Raw genomic sequence first — 21,746 nt, 5'->3', positions numbered from 1 at the left:
CATGTACCTCTTATTTGTAGTATGGTAGGAGTATTTCCACCATCAGAATCACCTGAAGGTTTATATTGAAGATGTAGATCCCGGAGTACCACCCTTCGTATAGTAAAAAAAAAAAATCTCTGGAGGTGGGACCAGGCGTCCAGATTGTTAGCTCTGTGTGTTCTTAGACACTGAAGTTTGAGGGACCTGATCAGAATTGTCTTTTCCACTTGAAACTTCAGCTCTGTCAGCCAAATGTCAGTCCCAGTTTGATTGATGGTGAGTTGGGAATTGACCCAGTCTTTTTAACACAGATTGTCATTTTTTTTTTTTTTAAAAGGCCACTTCATTTTTGAGTTTTGGCTATCTTTTATTTATTTATTTGTTTGTTTATTTATTTATGGCTGTGTTGGGTCTTCGTTTCTGTGCGAGGGCTTTCTCTAGTTGCGGCAAGTGGGGGCCACTCTTCATCGTGGTGCGCAGGCCTCTCACTGTTGAGGCCTCTCTTGTTGCGGAGCACAAGCTCCAGACGCGCAGGCTCAGTAGTTGTGGCTCACGGGCCCAGTTGCTCCGCGGCATGTGGGATCTTCCCAGACCAGGGCTCGAACCCGTGTCCCCTGCATTGGCAGGCAGATTCTCAACCACTGCGCCACCAGGGAAGCCCGATTGTCATTTTTATACGTAGGTACATTAATGAACTTTTTTAGATAAGTGAAGAATTTTAAAATTATTCCTAGTAATTTCATGTGGTTTGATTCAACTGATCATTTTGGCATCTCAAGGTTACTCTGGAGCTTGACTCTCATCCAGCATATTCCTTAACTTCTCCAGTTTACAAGTGATTGCTTATCATTTATTTAGCAAACATGTATCGAGAGCCTTCCACTGTACTAGGCACTACTGGTTACTGAATAGATATTAACATAAGAATAAGATTTTGCTAAAATCCCAAGTATTTTGTGAACTGCATTTCTCTGATCCGTTCTTATCAAGTGGAGGAAATAGTTAAATGTAGTATGATTTGACCTTGTGAATTCATGAGCCTGTCTTTTCTGAGCGCTCATGAGTTTTTAATACAACTGATCATCTCTTTTAGGACTCAGCCCAGGACCACGTCTAAGGTCTCACTAGTCCAGTATTTGGCTTTTTCTGTATTTGTGAGACCTAACATCGGCCACGATGTGTGCATACATAGGTTAGTGTACATACATATTTCCTAGCTATGTCTGCTAAACAGGCTTAGAAATATTAGCACCCCAATAGTGATTAGCATACCCAGTGACTAGACCTTGGTTTCTAAATACCAAACTCTAATACAAGAACCAGATTTCCTTGAAAAAATAGCTGAACAGAGCATAAAGGAAAAACCTACACTACTCCTGCTTTTCTTTAACACTACTACCGTACTCAGTTCTCCAACTGTGTGGAGGTTTCTCCCAGCAAATAGTTCTCTGTGACATTAGCTGGGTGTCCCTACAATTTAACTCAATTCTGACACTACCTGGAGAGTGTCAGATTCTACACGTTAAGAGTTCAGTCCTACAAGACTGCTCCTCACCAGATGCCAGTGACAAGTCCAGGTTATTACCTGTGCTTCTGACCAACTGGCTATCAATCAGAGGTTCCCACGACCCCCTCCTTGTGTTCAATTAGTTTGCTGGAGCAGCTCACGGAACTCAGGAAAGCAGTTTACTCTCTAGATTACCAATTTATTATAAAAGTATATAATTGGGAATGGCCAGATGGAAGAGATGCATAGGGCAAGGTATGTGGTAAGGGGTGTAGTTTCCAGGCTCTCTCCAGGCACCTTTGTGTGGTCACCAACCCAGAAGCTCCCCAAACCCCATTCTTCGGGGATTTTTATGGAGGCTTTATCACATAGGCATGATAGATCATTAACTCAATTTCCAGCCCCCCTCTGGAGAAGGGGTGTGGGCAGGACTAAAAGTTCCAAGCTTTTGAACATAGCTTGGTTTTTCTGGTGACCAGCTCCCGTCCAGGAACAACCAACAGTCACCTCATTAGAACAAAAGACATTGCTATCAACAAGGAAATGGTTAAGGGATTTAGGAGCTCTGTGCCAGGAACCAAGGGCAGAGACCTATTTTTGTTTCCTGTTTTCTCACACAGGGATAATACAAGATGAGCCTGGCAAGTAGTGCCAGAAAGCAAGGCAGTGTTGCAAAAGCAAAAGGATGAACGTATGTGAAAGAGACAGGAGTCAACTTGAAAACTCCCGATGGCCAAAGCTGAAACAATTTGGGCAGCAAAATTAGTAGCATAGTATTGGTCTAAAATAAATACATGTGACTACATACTGAAAGAATTGAATAAATAAATGGAAAAAGAGACAAATCTTCCTTAGAATAAATTAATAGTATAAATACTCCTTTCCTAAGAAGTGGAGCTTAATTCCCTTTACCTTGAGAGACTGGCTTCTAAAGAATAGATTATGGAAAGGGAAAGTAGTATCAATAGATTGGAGAAACCTGTAGACTCACTTAACCGAGTGATCGAGGTTATCAGCAGTGATAGGTCATGTTATTGATAATACTGTGTATCTCCTGATACATGACAAGAAAGCACTTGTAGTATTCTTCCCCAAAACACAGTCTAATCATGAGGAAAACATTAGGCAAACCTAAATTGAGGAACTTACGCAAAATAAGAAGTGTCAAGGTCATAAAAAGGATTAAGACTGAAAATTCACAGGTTGGTGGAGACATGACAACCAAATGGATCCTGGATAGGATCCTAGAACAAAAAAAAAGAGTGGAAAAACTGGTAAAATCTGTAATTTAGTTAATAATAATGTGCCAACGTTAGTGTTTTAGTTTTGACAAATGCACCATGGTTATGGTGTTAACATAAGATGTTAACAGGGAGAAACAGCGAAGAACCCTACTACTGCATCTCTTATATAAATTAAAATTATTGCAAACTAAAAAGTTTAATAAATAACATGGGCCAATCTCTAACATATCAACACCATTCTCATTACCCACAATTTCTCAAGTATCATTTACAGTGGTTCCTTGACCACATGTGTAAGGTCATTAGATATAATGAAATGTGAGCTGTATGGATAAAACTCAGAAAAATTTACTAGCTTCTGCAGATTGTGTCTAAAATCCTTGATTGTTTCGTTCGATGACTTGTCAGTATTTCAGAGCAGCTGCTGACGCTGAAACCTCGCTTTCTTCAGGGATCCATTTTCACAATGCTGTTGCACTCAGATGTTGATTCTCCATCAGAGTTGAACAGGACTAGTTTCAGGAAAGCATTAATATACTATGCACTCCATACAGTGTGTCCACACCTGAGGTTCTTTTTTCTTCATATTCCATAAAAGAAAAAAAAACACTTTCCAAGTTTTTGTCCTCAGAGCACCCCCTTCTATGACCAAGTCTTGAAAAGTCACATTGCTTTATTTCCACCATACTCTTGGTTAAAATGGTCAAAAATCCTCCTGGTTTCAAGTGGAGGAGACACAAACCCCATCTTTCTAAAGGAGGGGTATCAAAAGTCTATTGTAAGAAGAGCATATGAGATGGGATAGATTGTTAAAATCGTCTTTGGGAAATACAACCTGTCCCATCTGGATTCACCATTCATAAGGTAGTTTCAAGAATCTACTGCCAAAGTGATCTTCCTTAAATGCAAATCTGATCCTGTTAACTTGCCAGCCAAAATTTTTCAGTAAGCCCCTAGTAAAGTCAAACAGTTCTGCCACCTGGCCACACCAAACTTTGTGGCTCTCCGAACATGCCTCCCTGCCTTCAAGCTGCCTCCTCTAGCAAATGCTTACTCCTTTGAGGGCTTTAGCTCAAGTGACACTTCTTCCTGGAGCCCCTTCTTTAATTTCTTATTGCCTCCCTCCCGTTGATGATGCCTTTCTTTGGGTCACTACCAAACACCATCAAGCATAGTGTTTGTGATACTTCATTGCACTGTATCTCTTGACCAAGGTGTAATAACTTTGAGGGCAGGAACCATGGTGTATTCATTGCCTGGTTCATGGCAGGCCCTTAATAAACGCTTATTCGATGGATAAAAATGACCTTTATGTCAAATTTGGAGCTATGTGTGAAGCCTGAGAATCTAATTCAGTTCATAAAATAATATTACTAGGTACCTTTGTAATCGCTTCTTCTATAGATTTATCAACCATTACTCTAAGAGCCAAGTCATTCTCTGACCACATTAGAAACCCTAATGTAAACTGCATATTTGCTAGGGGTTCTCATTGGTTTCGGTTGGGTAACTTGAAATCATCTCAAAGAAAAAATCTAAAAATATGTCTTTGCCCCTACCTCCCCCCTGCCAAAAAAAAAAAAGAGGGAGGGAGGAAAAGGAAGCGAAAAAATAGTAATAGTAACCAGCTTTCCCTCCTAACTCTTTTAGTTCTCTCAAATAATCTTTAATTCATAGAATCAGACTTTTAGAACCTGAAGGAATCTCAGAGATCATCTAGGATAGTACCCAAATTTTATAGGTGAGGACTTGAGGCACAAACAAGCTGAATTGTCCTAAGTCAGCTATATAGGACAAAAAATGGAAGTGGAACCCAGATACTTAAGTCCAGCCAAGCCACGAAGCCTAATCCCTTCGTTTTCAGTCCTGACTGCATTAGAATCACTGTGTGTTGCCTAAGCAGCATCTCAGGCGCCCTACCTGCTTTCTGACTTCGTTTCCACCTCCCTAGCCAAAGCCCTATCACTCCAAGCCTGGCTTCTATGCTTCCAGTTTTCCCCTTCAATACAACTTCACCAGATGTGTTTCTTAAACCACTTCTCAGCCCTTAGAGCATAGAAGAATCAGCTGAGCTCTTGTTTCAAAGCTAACCCCTAGGCCCACTGTTAGCAATTCTGATTTAGAAGATCTGGGGCAAGGCCTGATAATCTGCATATTTAACAAGTATTTAACAAGCCATGAGGGGGGATGATTTTCACGCAGAGGGTCCAAAGATGACACCATGAGAAACCCTGCTCCAGTAAAATAAATGTTAATCCTCTGACTAGGTATTCAAGGCCCTCTACTATCAGCCTGTCCTCTTCAATCTTGCTTTTCACTTCTTCCCAACTTGCTGTGCTCCCAATAAAACATGTTCTACCTCAACCCCAATTCTTCCTCTTTCCTTTACTCATGTTATTCCTCTTCCTGGAAGTCTCCACTTCTTTACCACCTTCAATACATTCCTTCCTGTATAAATACTATGCATTCTTCAAGGCCCATTTCAAAGTCTACTCCCATGAAAAAAGCACAACTCTTCTTTCCCATACTGATTCCTCTTTGTATGTCTATAGTGGTGAGTGTTATACCACATAATTTATATACTGTCTTATGAGGGTTCTGAGTAAAGCCTATCTTGATTGTGTGAGCTCTTAAGTAGCAAGTCCATGTCATACTTTTTTTTGGCTGCATTGGGTCTTCATTGCTGCGCGGGCTTTCTCTAGCTGTGGTGAGCAGGGGCTACTCCGTTGCAGTGTGCGGGCTTCTCATTGCAGTGGCTTCTCGTTGTGGAGCACAAGCTCTAGGTGTGCGGGCTTCAGTAGTTGTGGCACACGGGCTCAGTAGTTGTGGCGCACGGCTTAGTTGCTCTGCAGCATGTGGGATCTTTCCAGAGCAGGGATCGAACCCGTGTCCCCTGCATTGGCAGGCGGATCTTAACCACTGCGCCACCAAGGAAGTCCCTGTCACACTTTTTTAAATCACTAGAGCATCTAGAATTATAGGAACAAAATAGCTGCTTAGTAAAATATATTTAATTGGGTTGGAGAACTCAATGGTTAAATCTAAGTTGTATTTATTTGTATTTTCATTTTACAGTAAAAAAAAGTGAAGTAGAGTGTCTCATAAGAATTTTTCACAGCTTGGTGGAAAGAGCTGATGTAAGACTCGATAACACTGGACTAGATCGTAACACATTTCGAGCCATCCTGCACAGCATATTTGGAATGACTGATGATATGCTAATGAATAGGGATAAGAAGTCATGGAGACTGAAATGGGCCAAGCTGAGATGGCAAATATGTATATATTTATTTATATATATATATATGTTAATACATGGCAAGTTTTCACCAAAGACTTTGCATTTTTTAATACCGAAATTAGAAAGGCAATTCTGATAGTGCTACCAATTTAAAACAGTAAATTTGATTTGATTGTGAGGATGGTTTTTAATATAAACTCACTCAGAATTTCATATTTCATAGCTATACCACTTTGAGAAAGAACCATAATGACCTAAATAAGGTAGCAGTACTGGTTTTTTTAAAAAGATAAGCTTGTGGTTTCAATTGTCTTTGGAGTCATATACTGTGTAGACATGTGAATTATTTACTTCTTCAGCACAAAAAAAATGAAAATTACTCATTATATTGAAAAAAATCAAAGAAACAATTTTATTTTCAGAATAAGAAATTTAATGTGATCCAGCCAGTTTCACTAACAGATTTTTAGTGTTCAATTTGATATGTCTTGATGTATGTATACACCATTGAAACCATAACCATAATGAAAATAATTAATATATCCATCACCCCCAAAAGAGTCAGTAATATTTTATAGGATAATTCTAAGATTTCACTGGTAATTTTAAAAATAATGTGTTATTTTGGTAATTTATCTTTAGGTATTATACAAATTCTTTAGAACAGGATTTTGCCACTCTTTTTAGAATAAAAATTATCACATTGATTATCTCTACTGTTGGTCTTTTTTGCTGATAGTAACTGTACAAAACATCACAAGTGAAGCTCATAATTGACCATGGAGGAGAATGGCTTCTTTCTATAAAAATCTATTGGAAATACATTTCCAGTAATTTTGACTCTTTCAAGAAAGATTGTGTCAAAAACTTTTTTTCCCCTCAATTTGGGAGGAAAGATTTTTTTAATCTCTTCATAATACTCTTGAATTATAAAATAGCTATAAATTACAATACACTTACACGTTCTTTTTCCTTCAGTATTTTTTGCATTTGACAAAGACAATGATAACTACATAAATGTGAAAGAGTGTGTTAAACGATTATCAGTGTTTCTTCGAGGGACTTTTGAAGAAAAGCTGAAGTGTAAGATTTCTATGTTATTATTAACTTAGTAATATATATTGTCAAATTTGTATTTAGTTAATCCATATATATATATATATATATATATATATATATATATTTATTTATTTATTTATTTTTGGCTGCGTTGGGTCTTCGTTGCTGCTCGCGGGCTTTCTCTAGTTGTGGTGAGCGGGGGCCACTCTTCACTGTTGTACGCGGGTTTCTCATTGCGGTGGTCTCTCTTTGTTGTGGGGCATGGGCTCTAGGCACGTGGGCTTCAGTTGTGCCACATGGGCTCAGTAGTTGTGGCTGGTGAGCTCTAGAGCGCAGGCTCAGTAATTGTGGCGCACTGACTTAGTTGCTCCACGGCATGCGGGATCCTCCCGGACCAGGGCTCGAACCCCTGTCCCCTGCATTGGCAGGCGGACCCTCAACCACTGCACCACCAGGAAAGTTCCTAAATATATTTTTAAAATATAAATTCATTGTTCTCTATTGTTCCCTTGCAAAAATAGTTCATGAGAGTTAAAAAAACAAAAACAAATGAAATGGGTGGCCTATTTTATAGGAGAGTCCCTAGATCTGGAGTCTCCAAACACTTCCTTCACTAGTTCTATAATACCCCAGTGTCACCAGGACGGCTCTTCGGCTTAAGGCCCAGGTAAAAGACAGCAACTGAAGTTCAGGACATGTGCCAACTCTGATCAGCTGGCAAGGCTGAGGTTTCTGGGGCTGCCTCTGGGCTCAGCAGGAAATGGCCTTGAATATGGGGCAGCATACAGTTCACAGTGGGGCTATTCCTTGTCTTTCCATCAGAGAAAATGTGAGGGATTGACACAAAACAAGATAAAACACACAACCCTCAGACGTCAATACTCTAGTGTTAGAGTAAGTGTAGATGAATAGAGGCAAGAAGGCTGAGACAGTGAAAGCTCAAAGGAAGGAGGGTTATAAAGGGAGCTTCCTACAGAAAAGGACCAGGGATTCCAAAGACAAAGATCTCCCAGTTCACAATTTTGTAGAAACAGCTCTGGCCTCACCTCACCCTTACCATTGATGTGATGTATATTTTCTATGTTTTACACCTCCTGTGCCAGGATTTGGGGTGTGAAACCCGGGAAAGAGAATAGGAAAAAAATTTTTTTTAATTTATTTATTTTATTTATTTATTTTTGGCTGTGTTGAGTCTTCGTTGCTGTGCACGGGCTTTCTCTAGTTGTGGTGAGCAGGGGCTACTCTTCATTGCGGTGCGCGGGCTTTTCATTGCGGTGGCTTGTCTTGTTGAGGAGCACGGGCTCTAGGCGTGCAGGCTTCAGTAGTTGTGGCTTGCGGGCTCTAGAGCGCAAGCTCAGTAGTTGTGGTGCACGGGCTTAGTTGCTCCGTGGCATGTGGGATCTTCCCGGACCAGGGCTCAAACCCGTGTCCCCTGCATTGGCAGGCGGATTCTTAACCACTGCACCACCAGGGAAGCCCAAGAATAGGAACAATTTTAAGTAGCAGTTTTCAAGGGAGCAAATTGCTTAAAGTGTCAAATTACTTAAGAAAAGACTGCAGAGTTCTGAGTATATAAGCAAATTTTTATCTCTTCTTGTTCTTCCACTTGAATTTGGATTTGGGATGTTCAAAAGAAGATCTCTAAATTAAACACACGTTTCAAAAATGATAGCAACATTTTAAAAACTCACCAACTTTGCTTGACATTTATGACTTTTTTGTTTCTCTGTTTTGTGGGGGAGTTTTCCTTTTTTTCTTTTCTTTTTTCTTTTTTGCTTTTTTAAGTTGAAGTATAATTGGCATACAACATTATATAATTCTTTTTTTTCCCTTACAACATTATGTACTTTTTTCCCCCACTTTTCTCCAATCTAATTTTTCACGGGATAACACGTATATATAGTTGTCACTTAAGTTCCTTATAGTTGCAGTGTTCTTATACAAAAGTCTCACTGAGAAATGAAAAGTTAAGTTTTGTGGTTGTAAATTCTTGTGAAAGTGGTCATGACACAATGCAGCTAGACATGATTGAATAGCATCACACTATCAAGAATTTTTTCCTCCTCTAATCCCACTTCCTAAAAATGTTTCATGTACATTTCAAGATATGTTAATTTGGGGAAAATACTACTTCTAGTAGGGTTGTGTCACAAACTCATATATGCTATATATTGGAGAGATGCAACAAAAGACAGAATTAATCTGATACTTTGGAATTTTATACCTGGTTCTTTTTCTCCCCCCACCCTTCGTCCCTTCCTATCTTTCTCCCGCTCTCTCTCCCTCTCTCTCTTTCCCTCCCTCCCTTCCTTCCTTCCTGTCCTAAAACATTTAACTAGATTACAAACTCCGCAAGAACTCCTTCACTGTTATATTCCCAGGACCTGAGTAAGGTCATTTGTGTGATGAATGAATGAACTGTAGTAGTGCTTACACACTGCAATGGAAGTTGTGGAAATCACTCTCTAGGGAGAGATGGATCATTTTGGATAGTGCAGATGGGTAGGCCCCAAGGAGATGACAGACTCACTACCCAAATATATTGAAAAATGTTCTTTGTCAATGATATAGTGAAGTGTACACACTAGTTTTTGCACTCTATGTAAGAAGGAAATTATAACATTAAGATACACACACATATGTATATGTGTGTATATATATATATATACACACTATATATGTATGTGTAAAGTCTTTCTTTTCATATCCCCAGGGATATTTAATCTTGTGGAAAGATTTATAAAATTACTATGTAGAATGTAGGTTGTATAAATTGTTTTTATCCTTCTTTAATTACATATTGAAATAACTAAGGAGAAAACTAATGACATTTTAACTGTTCTTATCCAAGTCTTTAAATTTCGTATGCTTTAAAAAGTCTGTTTTGAAGTTTATTATTTCAATGGTGATGGTTACATTTCTCGAGGGAAAATGTTGGACATATTGAACAGTCTACACCAACAGTCACCTGAAGAAGAGACTGATGAAGGAATAAACGAGTTGGTGGATATAACACTGAAGAAAATGGTAAGAATAAAAAAAACTGTAATTCATTATATCTAATCAAATGGATGTTAGATAAAGCTAAAGATGAAGAAATGATTTATTTCCCTATGTAATGAACGTAACCATTATGAGGGCAGGAGTTTGTTCTCTGCTCTATCCATTGCCTAGAACAGTGCCTGGCTGATAGTGGCTACTTAAAAAATATTTATGGAATGCCTGCCTGGGTGATTAAATGAATCACTACATTAAATGAATGTTAATTTTATTATTTTAAAATATTTTACTATCAGTAAAACCTCATTATTTGGGAAGTGGGGTGACAGATTCAGTTCTTTTAAAATTGGGTACAAATGTAGTCTGTCTTCATGACTTTTGCTCTCTAATCCATCTAAACACTCATTATAAAGTAATAACAATAATAAAAATAGTTGTCCCTTATAAATTGCTTACTATATGCCAAGCCTATCACAGAACTTTAATATATGAACTCATTTTATCCTCAAAACAACCCTATGAAGTAGAAATCATTATCTCTACTTTGCAGATGAGAAAACTGAAGTGCAGATAGGTTTATACAAGGTCATGATAGAAAATGAGGCACAGAATTCATCTTTCAATGAAACTAATAATACCTCTTTATTATGGACATAGTGATTTCTCTCTTTTTCTTACTGTGACCCTAAACTGGATACCAGTGAAGGTTTATGACTCTAAGGCGGCCCGGGCTCAGCTCACCTCCATTACTTTGGAGCTCAGGAAAGTAACAGATGATGAGGTCTGCCGAGTCTCAGATTCAGCTAACTTCAGGGTGTCTTCTTCCATTAGAAATAGTCAAGAGCCCCAGCTAGGGCTGAGGGTAGACTTCTTGAGAGACAGTATGCTTCCCACTACCACACCCACCCCCTTCTTTTTTGAAAGAAAATGTTATGGAGTGAATCTTTTTCTGAAAATTATTCAAACCTTTCTTTAAACTAAACTCTCAGCAACCCTGATTTAGTTATGCCCAGAAGTGAAAAAACCAGGACCCGTCAAATCAAATCCGAATTGGATTAAGCCGTTAAAGGTATTCATAATCTACACACATGCTCCCTCCATGATTTAATCTTCCATAGTCCCTGTCATGAATACTCCCTTCCAGGCTGGTCTGTCTTCTTCCTGACTTGCATTCCTGCTGTCATAATCCACGTTGGGCCATTCGTCTGCATTTCCTCTCCACCTATCTAGATCCCAAACATCCTTAACGGCCTAACAGGAATCTGCAAGCTTCTTCTCATGACCCTAGTCCGTCTTGAATTATTACTGTTCTCTCAGTGCCTTGCTCCTTATTAAGCAACTTCACTTTTATACTTTTTACATTATATCCTTATCTCAAGTAAGAGATCCTTTGAGAAACAAAGCTAAAAATTAAGCTTAAGAATCTTCGGCACTTATTTTATCACAGAAGTATTATAATGGGCTTCCTCTAATTTTCTGTCTTATTTCCCCAATTAGGGTATAAGTCCGTTAGGGATAGGGTTTTGTATGTCTAAGGTAATTCAGGTATCTTAGCCTGCTTGGGCTGCTGTAACAAAGTATCATAGACTGGCTGGCTTAAACAACTGGAATTTATTTCTCACAATTCTAGAAACTGGGATGTCCAAGATTAAGGTGCCAGCAGATTCACTTCCTCACTGAGGGCTCTCTTCCTGCCTTGCTGACAGCCACCTCCTCAATGTGTCCTCACATGGGAGAGAGGGAGCTTTGGTCTTTCTTTCTCTACTCACAAAGACACTAATAACATGATGGGGCCCTACCTTCATAACCTCATCTAAATCTGATTTACCTCCCGAAGTCCCCCACCTCCAAATAGCATCATATTGCAGGGGTTAGAGCTTTAAGACATGAACTTGGGAGGTGGGGAGAGACAAACATTCAGTTCATACCAGGTATGCCTATTAGACTAATAGGAACAAAGTAAGTGGCCTCCATAAATTAGTACCTTTTGATTTGTGTAAGTAGTGCCTATAGAAGTGTGAACTTACAGTTTGACTTGGTAAAATCTTTTATTCTAGACAGTTATTTTCCATGCAAAATTTAAAACTCTGTCATTTATCAAGAAATTATCTCCTCTCCAGGATTATGACAGCAATGGCAAGGTATCTTTTGCAGACTTTGAAAAAGCAGTGAAAGAAGATAAACTTTTAAGTGTTTGGACCATGTTTACCAGAAGCAAAGGTACAGTGCCAGCAGCCAAATTGGTTGAGGGAAAATTTCAAAGGATCAGAAAAGAAACACTTGCTAGACACTTACCTCTGTAGGACTTCAACACACTACTGAAGTTTGGCAACCATGAAGATCTCAGCCCCATCCTAACATTTGGGACCCAAGACAGTAGTGACTATTTTATTATATTCAAGACTTTTTTTGAGCTTGTAACCACCTTAGCCATACACAATTCCTAATTTCCTATATGTTAATATTTTCCCCAAAAAACCCCGAGATATATTGGCTTGCTTAAGGGATAGAACAGCAAATACAGAGTGGATTCAGCAAGTACCCACCATAAACTGCTTGGAGAAAACATCTTTTTCTCTTGTTTGTTGTCAAACAATGAGAATAAATTAAGTTTTTAAAATTTTGGACACGTATAGTACCTTATAGTATTTTATTTGTGCTCATGAAGGATTTTCGAGTATGAATATGACAAAGGTTTTCTGAGCCAGAAGAGTCAGCCTGATAATTAATTTCACTAACATTTCCTTTCTTAATTCTTCCTTTGACCAACTGTGCTTTGCAAACATGTGATATAGGAAGAAACTTTTTATTCTCTGCAGTAATTTAGACGGTGATTTTGTGAATGAATTTGCATACTGTTAAGCTATCCTTAGCTATCTCAGCTCGTCTAACTTGTCCCGTTGTCATTTATTCTCACGTTTTAATTTTGTCTGGGAACCTGATGGGTGAAAGAGTTTAGAATAATGGACTAGATTGGAGTAACTGCTTAGGTTCAGATGGAACACCAAGGGTTCTTCTGCTGCTCCCCAAGTGTTCATCTGTAAGCCAGTTATCTAGAGCCTTACTACTCAAAGTGTAGTCTGTGTACCAGCCGCAACGGTATCACCTAGGAACTTGTGAGAAATGCAGAATCTCGGACCCCACCTCAAACCAGCTGAATCAGAGTTGTTTTTTTTTTTTTTTAAGTGCTTGACACAAGAAAGGTTTATTTTTTCTCTCATTATGGTCAAATTTTGTGTATGTTGGCAGGGACAAGGAGGGCTGGCCTTCACACAGTCACAGATCGGGAATCCACTCAAGAACACAGAACCCACTTAGCAGCTCCTCCCTTTAGGGCTATCAGAGAAATTTTTTTTTTAATTGAACTATAGTTGATTTACAATGTTGTGCTAATTTCTGCTGTATTGTGGTAAAATACACCTATCATAACATTTACCTTCTTAACCAATTTTATGTGTACAGTTCAGTAGTGTTAAGTACATTCATGCTATTGTACAACCAATCTCGAGAACTCTTCTCGTCTTGCACAACTGAAACTCTATACCCATTAAACAACTCCCAATTTCTGCTACCCACCAGCCTCTGCCACCACCATCAGAGTCTGCATTTTAAAAAGACCACAAGGTGGAGATTCACAGCACCTTAATATCTGAGAAGCCTGATCCAGAGAGCAACTTGCTTTTTCCAACTCTATGCTGAGATGACTAATATATTTTTTTAACTGAGAGTGCAGCAAAAAGTATAGTTGACCCTTGAACAAGATGGTTTCGAACTGTGAGGGTCCACTTGTACGTGGATTTCTTTTTCAATAAATACATACTACAGTACTGCATAATCCATGGTTGGTTGAATCTGAGGATACAAAACAGCAGATATGGAGGGCAGACTGTAAAGTTATATGTGGATTTTTGACTGTGTGGAGGGTCAGCAACCCTAACCCCGCGTTGTTCAAGGGTCAACTATATATCTAATTACCTCCCAAGGAAGTAGAGCCAGACAGACACCTTGCCTGCAGCTTCTTTTAATACCATCCACAACTAAGTGCCTTCCTAGCAAGTTTGAATCAGTAAGTCATAAATGAAGGAGGAACTTCCTAACCTTTATATTCAAATTCAATCCATTAGGCAAGAGGCCCTTAAGGACAGGGAGAAAAACAGACACCATTTGGTATGGGCTTCCTCAGGTTATTGTTATATCAGTAAAAAAAAAAAAAAAAAAAAAAAAGAAACAGCCTGGACATACTTGGATTTCCAATTATGTGATCCACTGACAGGAAAAAAAATGTGGATGTGCTAAAAGTAGTGGTAAAAGTCTAGCATTTACAAATAGTGATTTGTTTCTGCCATAGATGAAGTAAATTACTCTTTGAAGTTAACTAAAGCATATAAGCTTCTAATTTTAGCTTTGTTCTAATAGTTTAACTTTTTTGCTTTATAGAATTGTCTTGATTTTGAAGCCCTGGCATTCCATCACATCCTGACTTCTAGTTTTTGAATGTGAATTACTCAAAATTATTAAATTCAGAAACAGATCCTGGTTGCCTATATTTATATTGTAAAGTTTCTATATTTGCTTCAATTAATTTACATACAGTGACTGCAGTGTGAGAGGTAATAAGAATGACTTCTGTAATATTAAGTATGGATCAAAATACATCTATGATAAGTAATGATAAACTAATTAATTAATTTGTTAAGTTAACCAACAACCTGAGATTTGGGGGCAAATACTGTGAATCAGCCATTCACAACCCTCTTTTCTCTTGCTTCCTCAACCACAGAAGTTGGAAACCCAAACATTCAACATTCTAGACTCCTCTATGAGGAACAGCCACGGGCCCAGTTCTAGCCAATAAGATGTAACCAAAGTCACTGGCTGGAACTTCTGGAAAAGTTTTAGTTTTTTTAAGGGACATAATTGGCTGGCATGTATTTTGTCCATGATAAACTAATTTTAAAAGATGAAACTATATGAGACAAGTAGGTTGAATGAAATTACAAAGAGGAGTGCATTAAAAAAAATACCAGCAGTAAAATCTCTTTAAGAATTAAAATGACAGCCTAAAAATAAAAAATAAATAGGCTTTTAAAAATATTAGTTTACTGCAGACAATTTATATTCTTCTTCTTTGTTTTAAAGGATGACTTCCACGCACATCTTCCAGCTTGTCCTCTGGAGGCTTCGGCACAGATGAAATTACCTAGTTTAAAAAAAAGAGAACCACCAACACTATAATTTTTATAGTACAAGAGTAATAAACCATTAGAATAGGTAGGATATACATCCAGTAGTTTAATCCTTGCCATCACATTTAAGGCAGTTAGCCCAAGTTCAAGGTGCAGCTTACAATCTAGGCACAGAGCAAAGTTTTCTGTCCAAACATTGCTGGGAGTAAAATTTCTAAAGCCATTTAACAAGAAAGAAATTTTGAGGGGAGAAAAGTAAACATATGCTCTACTTTAACATTCCTTTATAGATGTTATTTTATGATGAAGTCACTTGTAATTTTATAAATACAGATAGATACCCTGGTTATGCATAACTTGAAACACTGATAATATTTGATATATTTAGAGACATGGAGGCTCCAGTGGGGATGGGGGATGAAAAATTTAAAGAAATAAGCAGAAAATGCTAGAATCCTCAATTTCTTAGGGAACAATGAAATCAAATACATCAGAGCAAGGTAGACAGTATAAGTTAAAGCACAGTAAGACAGTCTTCACTTAAAATGGAAAATTATTAGAAACTGTAGTAAACTGTATTTAGTGTTTCTCCTTTTTGTTGTTCTACTATTTCTATATCTAGGATTTGGACCTAACTTTTTTTTTCTTGAAAATACAGTCAGCTCTGGCTAAGATAGCTATGTATCTGTATCTATGTCTCAGTTTAGTTGTATCTGAAGGAAGGGTGCCAGTACCAGCAAAAAAATTCTTAAAGAGGCTTAAGCATAAAAATTGTGTCCATGGATTTTTATTATTATAAAACAATTCCTGATCCTCAACTGGATAATAATTTTGAGGTTAAAAAAGGGTACATAAAAGAATCTACCTTAGCCTCTCTTAATTACATTGTAAAATATATGTACAACTATGTGAGAAGCACTTTCTGAACCTGAGTTCAAGTATAAGAGAATGGCCTTTTTCCAGCAGATTATGATTTCTGAAAGGCTTGCCCCACGATAAGGTATTTTTCAAACACTAACTCAAATGTTAACTTTCTTTTATTTGTGCTTAGAAAATGGAAAATGGTTATGTAAATAACATTAAAAAATTGCAACCTAAGTAGAACAATCTAGCTCTAAACTATTTAAGAAATTTAAAATTAAAATTCAGACCTTAAGGCCTAATCTTTAGAAATCTCACCTTCTTCTGTGGCTATCTGTGTCAAAGAAGCAAAATAAGCATTTGAATTTTATGTAATTTGTGATTTTGAACTTGAGAGATAAATTGTAATAATTTTCCCTCAATGCAGTAGTTCTCTACGTTGGCTCATATTAGAACTATCTGGAGAGCTTTTAAAAAAGGGAGGGCCTGGGCTCCATTCTCACAGATTGATCTAACTGGCTAAAACTACTGCTTTTATATTTTCTACTTAGAGTGATATAAAATATGTTTAAAGCAAGGATTAAAGGTATCAAAGCAAATACATATCTGTGAGTCAAATTCAGTTATTGTACTTCAATAGAGAATTGTAGGAAACACATCTAAAAAGTAAAAATGAAAAAAACAAGAATGATAATACCATAGTTCCCAGAAATAAGTCTACATTCAGTTGTTAGTCCTGTAACCAAATCGTCTCTTAAAACGGTTTTTTTTTTTTTTTTAAATGATCTTACCTCTTTAAGTTTATTCCGAATTAAACTCGCTGTTGTATTCAACGAGTCATCATGCATGTCCACTTTAGGAATGTCTGGTAACTGAGGGCCAATCATAACCTCATTACTACTTGTACTTGCTTCAAGAAGAGTACCATGTTTACAATCATCTTCTCTTCTTCTTTTCCGCTCCTGCAGTTGTGTTGTCCTAGGCATAAATCTGTCAACTGCCTCTGAAGGAGTAATAGCCTTCTGTGCACCAGGGAAGGCCACTGAATTTTTCAAAGTTTTCATCTGCATTTTCTGCAGAGAGTCATAGTGGTTACAACGCTCCAGTGTTTCATCATGGTTTCTACCATCCTGAGAGGAGTTTGATGCTCTGTCCACATGTTCTCCTGATGAACATGTACATTTGGGGGAGAAATAGCACAAAGGCAACTCACAAGAATAAGGAAGACAAAGGTCTGAGTTCCCAGTAGATGTGTTCAAAGAGGCTGCAGGAAATCCAGAGGTCTTCGAATGGAAGTCCTGTCTAAAATCTTTTGTATCTTTATGCTTCTTTGTCATGTAATGATCTTTATATTAGAATTTAAAAGGTGAGAGAAAGGGAAACAGAAATGGTTCATTTATTGTTTTCATCATTCAGAAACATATAATTTTATAAAAAGAAACATTACTTTAAGATGTTAATGAACGCTAACCTAAAAAATTTACTTCTTGAGTAGGGAATACATTCACATGGTTTAAAAGCTAAAAAGGATATTTGTCCAGTATGTCTTACCTTTCTTCCTCCCACTTACCCCTCTTTTTCTCCTGTAATACCCATTTTTCTGAACCTTTCTGCTTTCCAGTTAACTCTAAATCTTGGGGAGTTTTTCCATGTCATTACATAGAAAACTTTTTATGGCTTCAAAGTATTTTACTATATGAATGTATCATGCTGCTTAGTTTGTATCTGTAGTTTTTAAAGGAGACAATACGCTGGGTCCATATTTTATCATTTCTTTGGTCACACATACAGGTTTTCCTGAAGCTAGTTATTTACACAGGTTAAAGTTCAGTGTTTACAACTGACCAGAGACTCCCAACAGCTCTTGCCAAAATTTCAGGTAAGTTTTCCACTTTATTTCTCTCTTCACACTGCCACATGCCCCTTACTCAGCCATAAACTCATCATATTTGATAGCTGTCTGGACCCTGTCTTTGTCTTTTAACCAAAGGGTGGAAATTTGGTAATTTGAGCCTCTGGAACTATTCAGATTTCAGACCACACACATTATCTTAGTCCAATTCTGACTGCTCTAGTTCTACAATCCATGTGCCAGATCCTATGAATCCACTCCGTGCACTGGGAATTTGTGTCTAGGGCAACTTGGATGGGCATATTGGGCATCTGGCCAGCTGGTGTTCATCAAAAGTGGAACTTATCCACTTTTTGCAGTTGTAACTGGTCTGCACATCAGAGGTGTTTCTCACTGCCTTTTGGTCAAAGCCTTAATTCCTCAGCATGGACACAGGCTTTTCAGGCTTTACTTCCTGTCTCCTTTTCTCTTATCTCTCACCGAAGCTGTGTTGTGGTTATCATGTACTACTCACTGTTCCTTAAAATGCATGATGCTCATTTATTCCTCTGGCCCATCTTTCCATCTCTTCCTCTCGCCTTCTGAGTAATGTCTACTTACCCTTCAGAACTCAGCCACCTCTCTCATCCTTAGGAAGTCTTCCATGAAACAACACCTCTCCCTTCCCAGCCCACATTACATAGCATTCTGTAAAGAACCCTGTAGTTTACAGATATTGAAAACTGTGATCCTTTACTTGTCTGTCTTCTCACTAGACTGGGAACTCCATGATGATAAACCTAGCAAAATGCCTGACACATAGGTGTTTAGTAATAGGCTTTCCATACCTTTGTTTTTAGTAGTTCTTGCTACATAAGCATTCCTCTCTTGTAATTTTTTTCTGGTTTCTTCAACTGTCTCAAATTCTGGAGCATAGCACACATGAAGCAATCCACCAAAGAAACTTTGTTCATCCATTTTTCTCTTGGCTATCCTAAACAGAAATACATATCATGGTTTACTAATCTAGATTTACTTAGGATGAAAGCTTAACTAGTATACAATACACTGATCTAAAGAGCAAAGTCCAGCTTTTGCTGTGTATATATATTCTATAGCTTGGGAATTAAGATGCTCTGCTTGTGGATGGTATTGACCCTACTGATCCACTGCATACTCTTTTAGAGCCTTTCCTCCCCTCTCCCAAGAGTCCTAATAGGTTTTAAGCTAAGTCATCTATACAAGCGAGATTCCCTTTAACCAATATAGGATCCAGCTGGTTGGTCTGAGGTACACAATCTGTGGTCATGAAATAGAGATTTTTCTCTGTGTTAAGTTAAATGGCCCTTGAGAGTTAGCTCATACCTAATTTAGCCTTTTCAGCACAATGTTTTCCTATAATGGGATTCACATGTAAGAAATTAGTTTAAAATATTGTTACTGTAAACCTTCAATAATGGAGGAAATACTGAATATGTAACAATCGGTGAGAAAATGAGAGGATGGTATTCATTCAACAAATACTTATTAAACATCTATGACTGGCCAGGAATTACTACAATAATTAAGTACTTCTGTGCCCAAGGAAAATGATAAGAAATATTCATTGAGATTTTACCACGTGACAGGCAGTGTCCTAAGTGCTTAAATGCTTCACTTGAATTAACACTTTACAACAATCTTATGATGAAACTAAGACCTGGGGAGATTTATAACTTGGCCATGCCCACATTGGTTTGTGAAGCTAGGATTCAAATCCAGATGTCACACTGCATGGTCTACTGTCCTAGGTGGTGTGGGAGATGTAAAAACTCCTTAGAATGAATGCACAATGAGAAAATATGCTTCCCTCACCATGAGGAGCTGGCAAGTTGGTTAGAGCAGTGAGATTATACATAAGAGCAACCGGACAACAATACATGACCCCGTGTACCCAAGTGCTATTTGTAGCACAGAAAAGAAAATAAGAATTGTAATAGCCATGGAAGGATGGGTCTTGGAGTGTATTAGTGACAAGAATAGGAATCAACATAAAAAGAGATAAGGCATTTCACATTTCAGCCTTATTGGAGCAGAGAGTTTATGTTATATATAGAAGGATAGAAAAGATGGGGTCAATTCACATAGGTGCATAACAATAAGAAACTCAGCTAATTTTTTTAAAAGATTTTTTTGATGTGAACCATTTTAGAAGTCTTTATTGAATTTGTTACGATATTGCTTCTGTTTTATGTTTTGGTTTTTTGGCTGCGAGGCATGTGGGATCTTAGCTCCCCGACCAGGGATCGAACCCGCACCCCCTGCACTGGAAGGCAAAGTCTTAATCACTGGACAGCCAGGGAAGTCCCTCAACGGCTAATGTTCATTGCATTCTGAACAGAAGGCATTTGCTAATCCCTTTACGTGAATTATCTCATTTCATCCTCACACAACTTCAATAAGTAGATCCTTTTACCATATGGATTTTACAGAATACGAAAACAGGTTTAATGGGGTTGAATAACTTGTCCAAGGTCACGATGTTAGTAAGCAGTGGAACCTGAAAACTTACTCCAAACCCAATCTTTAATCTACCATACTACACGACAGAATATTGTTAAGTATGGGAATGACCTGATGGACAGAGTTTTGGTAAAGCTAACACTTAAGAAAACTGGAGAAAAATAATAACGGCCATGTTAGGTTATTGGGTAATTCAGGAATGAATGAGGGAGGCCAAAATGATACCAATGGGAATGGAGAAAATGAGACACTGCTTAACTTGCATATTACCTTGCACTTTGTAAATTAAGAAATTTAATAAGATAAACTTCTGTAAAGTCTTCTGCTGGGTATTCGTCTAGAGCATTATACTGTTCAATTGCACCATATAAAGCACATCGCTCAACTAATTCCTTCATCGCTCCCACTGCAGGAACTCCTTGTATTAATAAGTACCGAGATTCCAAATTGACTGTATATACCTAAAAGAAATGCAGACACATTAAATGTATTTCACAAATAAGCCTAAGACAAATCTGCTCCTATTAAAAAAAAAAATTGAAAACAAGATCTATTCTGTTCAGAGGGTCTGCAAAAAAAAAAGAATCTAAAAATTTGCCCCTCTCTCTGCATAAAGAATTCACCCTACGTGTGAAGGCCTCTAGCTAAAGCACCTAATAGACTACCTTCAATCGACACGTTTTCCAGAAGTTGGCTCGGTAGATACGACAGGAAAGAGTTAACATAGTCATTGAGCCTTACAATGTGACAAGGACTAGTGTAAACGCGGATGATACAATGACTAAAACACAGCCCTGTTTTCACGGAGCTGAGGTTCTAACAGTGACTAAAGAGGTCGCAAGAATATCTGGTACCTGAGTATCAGCGTTCCTCACACTCATCTCCAGTGAATGGATGTGACCGCAGCCTTTCAAGATTTTATTTACGTAAGCTAGGCATGTGAAACTAGAGCTCACATAAAGCTACTGAGGATAGCGAATGAAGCCAAAATCACTTTACCTTGACAGCGCGAGGCCGTCGCCCCTCCCGATACTTGGCCCGCGAGTCGCACACAGCCTTTTGGACGTGGTGCTCGAATACGCCCCCAAGATCCCCGCCACTCGACGCCATCTTGCCGGTTTGGGCCCTCGCAGAGACGACAACATCCGCCTCGTTGCCCTCTTGTGCATCCAATAAGAGAGAGGGAGGGGTCAAGGCGTGCCGAGATTGGCTGAAGAATCGACAGAGTCAGCCATCGTTTCCTGTGAGCGAGGATTTGGTAAACGAGGTGCCGCCCCCCTGCGGCGCGGCGGAGAGGCCCGGAGAGCCGGAGCAGGTTTCCATGCCCCCCCTC

General features: G+C 38.3%; 2 protein-coding genes across 2 annotated transcripts; one reads left to right on the top strand and one right to left on the bottom strand.

Moving 5' to 3' along the window:
• Positions 1–1,713: 1,713 nt before the first annotated feature.
• LOC132371289 (calaxin-like) lies at positions 1,714–12,409 on the top strand. The gene is made up of 5 exons (XM_059932524.1): positions 1,714–1,744; positions 5,809–5,962; positions 6,951–7,057; positions 9,912–10,060; positions 12,154–12,409. Exons 1-5 carry the CDS (start codon positions 1,714–1,716, stop codon positions 12,334–12,336), a joined length of 624 nt encoding a protein of 207 aa, XP_059788507.1. The 3' UTR covers positions 12,337–12,409.
• A 938-nt stretch (positions 12,410–13,347) lies between these two features.
• RBM48 (RNA binding motif protein 48) lies at positions 13,348–21,567 on the bottom strand. Its single transcript, XM_059933828.1, has 5 exons — positions 21,413–21,567; positions 20,684–20,874; positions 18,760–18,905; positions 16,872–17,425; positions 13,348–15,233 (listed from the first exon to the last, which is right to left on the bottom strand). Exons 1-5 carry the CDS (start codon positions 21,521–21,523, stop codon positions 15,147–15,149), a joined length of 1,089 nt encoding a protein of 362 aa, XP_059789811.1. The 5' UTR covers positions 21,524–21,567; the 3' UTR covers positions 13,348–15,146.
• Positions 21,568–21,746: the final 179 nt, after the last annotated feature.

Source organism: Balaenoptera ricei, chromosome 9 (assembly GCF_028023285.1).
Source record: "Balaenoptera ricei isolate mBalRic1 chromosome 9, mBalRic1.hap2, whole genome shotgun sequence".
NCBI lineage: Eukaryota > Metazoa > Chordata > Mammalia > Artiodactyla > Balaenopteridae > Balaenoptera > Balaenoptera ricei.
Note: the sequence above shows the minus strand (reverse complement) of the source record. Positions and strands in the feature narration are given on the sequence as shown.

Coding starts and splice junctions, on each gene's coding strand:
- LOC132371289 (XM_059932524.1), top strand. CDS start 1,714: ATGGCCAGATGGAAGAGATGCATAGGGCAAG. Junction 1,745..5,808: donor GAAGAGATGCATAGGGCAAG/GTATGTGGTAAG, acceptor TTCATTTTACAG/TAAAAAAAAGTGAAGTAGAG. Junction 10,061..12,153: donor ATATAACACTGAAGAAAATG/GTAAGAATAAAA, acceptor TCTCCTCTCCAG/GATTATGACAGCAATGGCAA.
- RBM48 (XM_059933828.1), bottom strand. CDS start 21,523: ATGGCGTCGAGTGGCGGGGATCTTGGGGGCGTATTCGAGCACCACGTC. Junction 18,906..20,683: donor CTTAATTTACAAAGTGCAAG/GTAATATGCAAG, acceptor ATTTCTGTTTAG/GATAGCCAAGAGAAAAATGG. Junction 17,426..18,759: donor AAGAACTACTAAAAACAAAG/GTATGGAAAGCC, acceptor TCTAATATAAAG/ATCATTACATGACAAAGAAG.